The sequence below is a fragment of the Furipterus horrens genome, unplaced genomic scaffold (genome assembly GCF_987537825.1).
Source record: "Furipterus horrens unplaced genomic scaffold, mFurHor1.1.pri manual_scaffold_3, whole genome shotgun sequence".
Classification (NCBI taxonomy): Eukaryota; Metazoa; Chordata; class Mammalia; order Chiroptera; family Furipteridae; genus Furipterus; species Furipterus horrens.
The window spans coordinates 27,230,559-27,236,558 of record NW_028327173.1 but is presented as its reverse complement, the minus strand read 5'-3'; the positions used below and the strand labels follow the sequence as shown (position 1 = coordinate 27,236,558).

General features: G+C 54.4%; 1 protein-coding gene across 2 annotated transcripts in view; it reads right to left on the bottom strand.

The window, feature by feature from the left end:
• Nucleotides 1–335: 335 nt before the first annotated feature.
• KCNQ4 (potassium voltage-gated channel subfamily Q member 4) overlaps nt 336–6,000 on the bottom strand; it is a 51,274-nt gene continuing 45,609 nt past the window's right edge. For both annotated transcript variants that reach the window (XM_090269209.1, XM_090269208.1), the window contains 3 exons: nt 4,839–4,970; nt 2,533–2,662; nt 336–1,987 (listed from right to left, as the gene is read on the bottom strand). In XM_090269209.1, the coding sequence (XP_090125335.1) occupies nt 1,775–1,987; nt 2,533–2,662; nt 4,839–4,970 (475 nt within the window). In that variant the 3' untranslated portion in view covers nt 336–1,774. The remainder of the gene's footprint in view (nt 1,988–2,532; nt 2,663–4,838; nt 4,971–6,000) is intronic.

Below are 6,000 nucleotides of genomic sequence, written 5' to 3'. Positions count from 1 at the left end.
TGAGGGGGCCAAGGGGTGGCTCTCTGGGAACAATGCAGTGCAGGTGAGGTGAGCCAGAACAGGCTCCAGCCAGGGCATGATGGTGACATGCAGAGGGCATGTTGGGGCAGAGGCTGGGCACCATGGGGCTGAGCAAGAGTCAACCCCAGCCCTGGCGCTGGTACATGCAGGTCCCCAGTCATGAGATGCAGGCGGCTGGGCCTGAGCCCCTTGATCACTGGTACCCTACAGAGGGTCACCCAGGGTGATCCGCTACCCATCACTCTCCTGCCACCTGCAATAGCTTTGCAGAAGGGGTAGGGATACCAAAGAGATGCTGGGAGCCTGGAGTGGATGGGGGCTTATGCCAGTACAGGGGCTGCCAACTAAAGTAAAGAGTGGGAAACAGTGCATGTGCATGTCAGATGCACAGGTGATGCCTGAAGAATGGTAGTTGCTAGGTGCATTATTTTTCTGTCTGGGACTTACAGGGACAGGAAGCCAGCAAGCCTAGATAGAAGCAGGCCTGCTAACCACCTGGGGAAGGGCCTGGGGGCTTTCCAGTGCTATCCAGCTCCAGAGGCCTAGGCCTGATTCATGCTGTGGGGACGTCGAGGAGGGCCCTTGCAGGCAGGCAGAGCAGCACTTAGGGCTCCTGGACCAGTGAGGAGTAGATCTTCTTGAGAAAAGGGAGCTAGTAAAGCTCTGGGGTGGGGCCTGGAGAAACCTGGGGTCACTTCAAAGCTCCCTCTCTAACTGGATAGAGTGGGGGGCACCACTTGACAACATCCAGCCAGGCCAGCCCACTGTCATCAGCTGCAGAGGCCCAGGAAAGACTAAGCGGCTCTGTGCTCATGTATCCACGTGAGTGTAACTGCATGTGTCAGCGTGAGTGTGAGACTTTCTGCATGTATGGGGAAACCAAAGGGACTTGCTTGTGTGACATGGGAGCATTGTCTGTGGGAGGTTTGGGGGAGAACACAGAAACTTGTGCTGTCAAATGTGAATGGAGGGCCAAAGAGGGGAGTAGACATCTGGCAGGAAGAGGACATCCTGGGAGGGGACATTGAAAAGGGAAAAAAATGCCCAGGCACTGCTGTTGGGAGAGGCAAGGGAGAAACAGGCCCCATGCTGGGTGGGGAGGGATGATAAGTCAAAGAGTGGAAATAGGGATCATGGCCAAGCAGCCTGAGACCAGCTACTGCTGGGGGCCCATCTCCCAATGGGGGATGAGCCGAGGGACCCCATAGGGGTCTCCAAAGTTGCATATTTAACATAGTTTGCATATATGGTGCCCACCTGCCTTATGGCAGGGTCCTGTGCTTGTGGGTACCTGTGAGGGTACCTTGGGCCCACCCCCAAGGGGGCAGGGACTTGGCGGGAGGGCTTCCCTGCTCTGTCCGAAGGGCGGGCCAGAGACTTCACCTTGCATAGCTGGAAGCTGATTCAGGGCCCAGAGCCCCAGCAACCCGCTCCCACTCCCGGGGCAGTGCCCCTGCCTGGCAGGCCGGGTTGAGCCTTGATGGAACGGGCAGGACACTGGGGGGCCCAGAGGTCACGGGGCAGCGCTGCTGCTGCCCTCCGTGCCGCCTGACATCTCACGCTCCTGAGGTGGGGCGGGTCGCTGGCACCCACAGCGGGTATCTCGCCCACCCAGGCAGCTCAATACTGCACGTGGCCTCTCTCCCCACGAGGGAGCGAGTTCAAGTAAGAGAAGAGTCCGGAGGCCTCAGGAGGCGGGTCCGAGCGCCAGGCCGAGGGGCTGGCGGAGTGCGGTCCGACACTGAGAAGCCCCTCAGTCCATGTTGGTGCTGATTGAGCGGGAGATGCTGAGCGTCTGTGCGGAGACAGAGATGTCCTCGTGATCCACAGGGCTGTGGTAGTCCGAGGTGATGTCAGGGTCTAAAAGCGGCACTTGAACTGTGCCCAGGCTGGCCGAGGTGCCAGAGCGTATGCAGCGCGAGTAAAAGCCCAACAGAAGGTCCAGCTTGTGCTCGATGGACTGCACCTGGGGGCAGGGCAGGAATGGAGGCGGGGCTTGGACGACACTGGAGGCGGGACTTGGGGCCGGGGCGGGCTATGCTGGAGGCGGGGCTTGAGAGGAGCCCGGCTAGGAGGTGCACCTGGCCGGGACTGGAGGCGGACACAGCTAGGAGGAGGGGCTTGTCCGGGTTGCCGAGTGTCTGGGAAAAGCGGAGCTTCGCCGGGTAGTGGGACGAAGCTGGTAACCTGGGCTTATTCCCAGATCAATATTAAGTTGTGACTGGCTGGGATAGCCCATGCAATCAAGAGATAATCGAAACAGGGTAAAATTAAATACCTGGGACTTAGGCAGGTTTATCTGAGATTATAGCAATGGGGCAGAGTTTAGCAGGAGAGAGTGGGAGGCGGGGTTCAGCCGGGCAAGGGATGCGTGTGTCCTGCTTGGGCCTCCCTGGTTGGTGGGTGGTCTGGGCTGCGCAGCCTCCCCTTGTGCTTGTCCCTGCGACATTCCAGAGCCCCTCTGTTGACACCTAGCTCTGTCACACCCGTGAAACGCCCTCGCACACTCACTTGCTTCTCCACCTTGACCACGCGTCCCAGCATACTAATTTCATCCGCTGCCTCCGTGTCCGAGGGCCCCTTGTCGCCCTTCTCCCGGGCCTTGCGGTCCCCAGGCCCCCTGCCCACAATCTGGTCCACCCTGCAGGGAAAGGGAACCGTCAGAGGGCCCAGACACACACCAGCCCTCCCACCCACAAGAACTGGAGGTTGCCTGCTGAAAGGGGAGGCACAACCTGCACCTGTGGGAGGAGGCTACCTGAGGAAGGGGGCCATTTCGCCTTGCCAAACAGAGGGACCTGGCCACTGCTTTGAGGGTTTTCCATCTAACTGAGCAAAGGCCTCACACAAAAGCATGAGAAGTAAAACAAGCACCTGATGGGGGGACAGGTGGAAAAGTGGACTGGGAAGAGAGGGAGAGACACAAGTGGGTTATAAGGTACACAAGACTGGAGGGGGTCCCATGTTACTCTTCTGCTCTCCTTTACAGCAAAATTCTTGAAAGTGTTTTTCCTCTACTCCATCACCAATTTCTCTCCTTCTGTTCTCTCTAAAACCTTCTCCAATCAGGCTTTCGTTTCTACCATTTCATTAAATCTCCTGTTGTCAAGATCCCAAATGAACTTCATGCTGCTGATTTCGATGATCATGTTTCAGTCCTCATTAAACTTGACCTATTAGCAGTGCTGGCACATCTAAGCACCCCTTCTCCTTGTGCTTTCTTCCTTTAGATTCTCAAACACTACCCTCTCCTGGTGCTCCTACCTCCCTGACTCTCCTTCTCCTCTAAATACTGCAGGACCCAAGGTTCACACCTGGAAACTCTTTTATCTACTTATTCTCACTCACTAAGTGATGTCTTCCATTCCAGATGTTCATTCCTCTCTACACTTTTCCCATCATCTATATCTCCAGCCCCATACCTCTCCTCTGAACTCCACACTCCTCCAACTGCCAGATCAACACTCCATTTAGATGTCTGATACGCATCACAAACCCAACACGTCCCAACTTTTCTGATCAAAACTTAAATCCCTTCATTGTCTTCCCTGTGTCAACAGATAGCAATATTTTCCTCTTACTTAAACCAAAACCTTTTCTTCATCCTTGACACTTTTCCCCACCTAAAGCCCATCAGAAAACTCTGTCAGCTCTATCTTCTAAATGTACCTAGAATCTAATGATTTCTCCCCACCTCCACTGCTGCTCCCCCACCTCTCCCGGTCCAAGTCCCTGGGATGCGTGACGTGCATCCTCACTGGTCTTTCTGCTTCCACCCCAGCTCCCTCATAGGCCAGTCTCAACACACCACTTAGCGTGATCCTTTAAAAATATAACTCAGATCTCATCAGTCTTTTGCTCAAAGCCCTCCAATGCTTGCATCTCACCTTGGATGAACACCAACATCTTTGCAGTGGCCTACAGGGCTTTATACAGTTTAAGTGCCATTAGCCTTCTAACCTCATCTGCTACTCCTCTCACAACAGGCACACTAGGCCCCTTGCTGTCCCTAAAACAACATCCCAGCCACCTGCTCATTGCAAAGCCTTTGCACTTGCTGTTCCCTCTGGAAAATCTTTATTTATAACATGGGGCTGTTTGCCTCACCTTCACTGTTTTTCCCTCAAATATCATCATATCTCCTATTTAAAAGTGCAAATCCCAAAACCCTAGACCTCATTTTTTTTTTCTTTTTTCTCCTTAGCATTTATTATCATCTGACACATTCTAGTTTCAATTCTTTATCATCTGTTCTCCTTCCACTAGAATGAAGGCTCCATGAGGGCAGGGACTCTGCTTTGCTTTCCACATAACCCCACTGTCTGGCAAGTAACAAATACCCAACGACTATTTCTTGAGAGAAAAAAATGAATGAACAGGCAACGAGAATTCAGGCCACAGGAGGAGAAGGGCAAGGTGTAGGTGACTGGGGTCTTGGTGTGAAAATTCTTCCTATTTGCTGGTTGGAGAGAAGTGCCAGAGGATTCCAGAGGCAAGAGGTGGATAGCATGGAGGACAATTTGCTTATATCCTTAGGAGATGGGAAATCACTGATTATTTTAAGTCTATTATTTTATGACCAGGAAGCAGTCATCTAAAGCCGTCTCCTGAATTGTGCAAGTCAGTAAGATTCTCACAGAGGACCTGGTTCTCCAGGTTCTCCAGGGGAGGGGTCTGACCTCAGCCGTGAGGAACTCCGGCTTCTGCAGTGGCCCCTTGGGGGCGCTCTGGCTTCATTCGGGCACTGGCGGAGGGGCTTTAGCCTTCGGGCCTCCCTTCGCGGCTCCCCACGGGGGTTGCGGGGCGGACGCACTCACCGACCCTGCAGGCTCTTGACGCGGCCCAACATGTCCAGGTGCCCTGCCGTGTACTGCTCGATGACGTCCTGGACGTCGTAGGGTCGCAGCGTCTCCTTGAATTTCCTTTTGGCCACCAGGAACTTCAGGATCCTGTCGGGGGAAGGTGTCTCAGAGGGAAGGCGTTCTTTTCCAGCCCCCTCTAGGTCCTTTGCCACCCCCTTGTCTAGCACCAGGGCTGCTCCTGCTTGGGTCATGGCGAACAGCCTGTGCTGAGTCTCCCAGCCTCTTCACCCACCCACCACGCCGCGGCCTCCGCACCGCAGGTTCGTTTGGTACTCCTGAATGTGCCCGTATCTGCGGTTGCAGTAGCCTGGGAGGGCAGGCAGGCACTGGGCCTGGTTGCTCTCTGCTAGGTGGCAGGCACACTGTTGCTGATGACGGCTTGGAGATAGACATTTTTGCATTTGCTCTGCAAATGCTTGTTAGCATAGCTGTGCTGGACCCTGGGCACACAAAAGGGAGACAGACCCAATCCCTGCCTGGGGAGCTCTGGTCTGAGGTGGGAGTCAGAGGACACAGGCAATTATGGGGTGACAGGAGCCATGTCAAAGAACAAAGAGGGTCATGAGAGGGAGGCCTTGGCTGGGGAGGTCTAGGAACAAGTGATACTTTCTAGTCCCAGGGCAAAGAGTGAAAGGAGGCTTTCTGGACACAGGCAGGTATGGAGGTGTGTGAGTGAGAGTCAATTCAAAGCAGCTGAAACAAGATAGGAAGGAAAGCAGTTAATCCATAGGAGGTCCGGGGGGCATATGAGAAGAAAGGGAGATTGGCCTTGAGATAGAGGCTGGAGGTGGGTACACGGAAGAGCCCTGAATCCCTGGCACAGATTGGGCAACGGGAAGTTGGGGTGGTGGGGAAGGGACCATGTAGTTTACTCTGCTTTAGCACATCCATTCTGCCAGCCCTGGAGGGAACCTAGGAACCAGGGGCTTATTTCCCCAAAAGAAACTTAGGTAGGAAGACTAGCTCCAGGAGATGGGCCTGAGCTGGAATGGGAGCAGTGGGGTGAAGATACAGGACAGCTCTGAGCAATTCAGGACTGAAAGGGACTGAAAGGCTTCTAAGTTTGAATCCAGGGTGACTCCCATGGCTTGGGTGACTGCCTAAAATGGTGACCCAG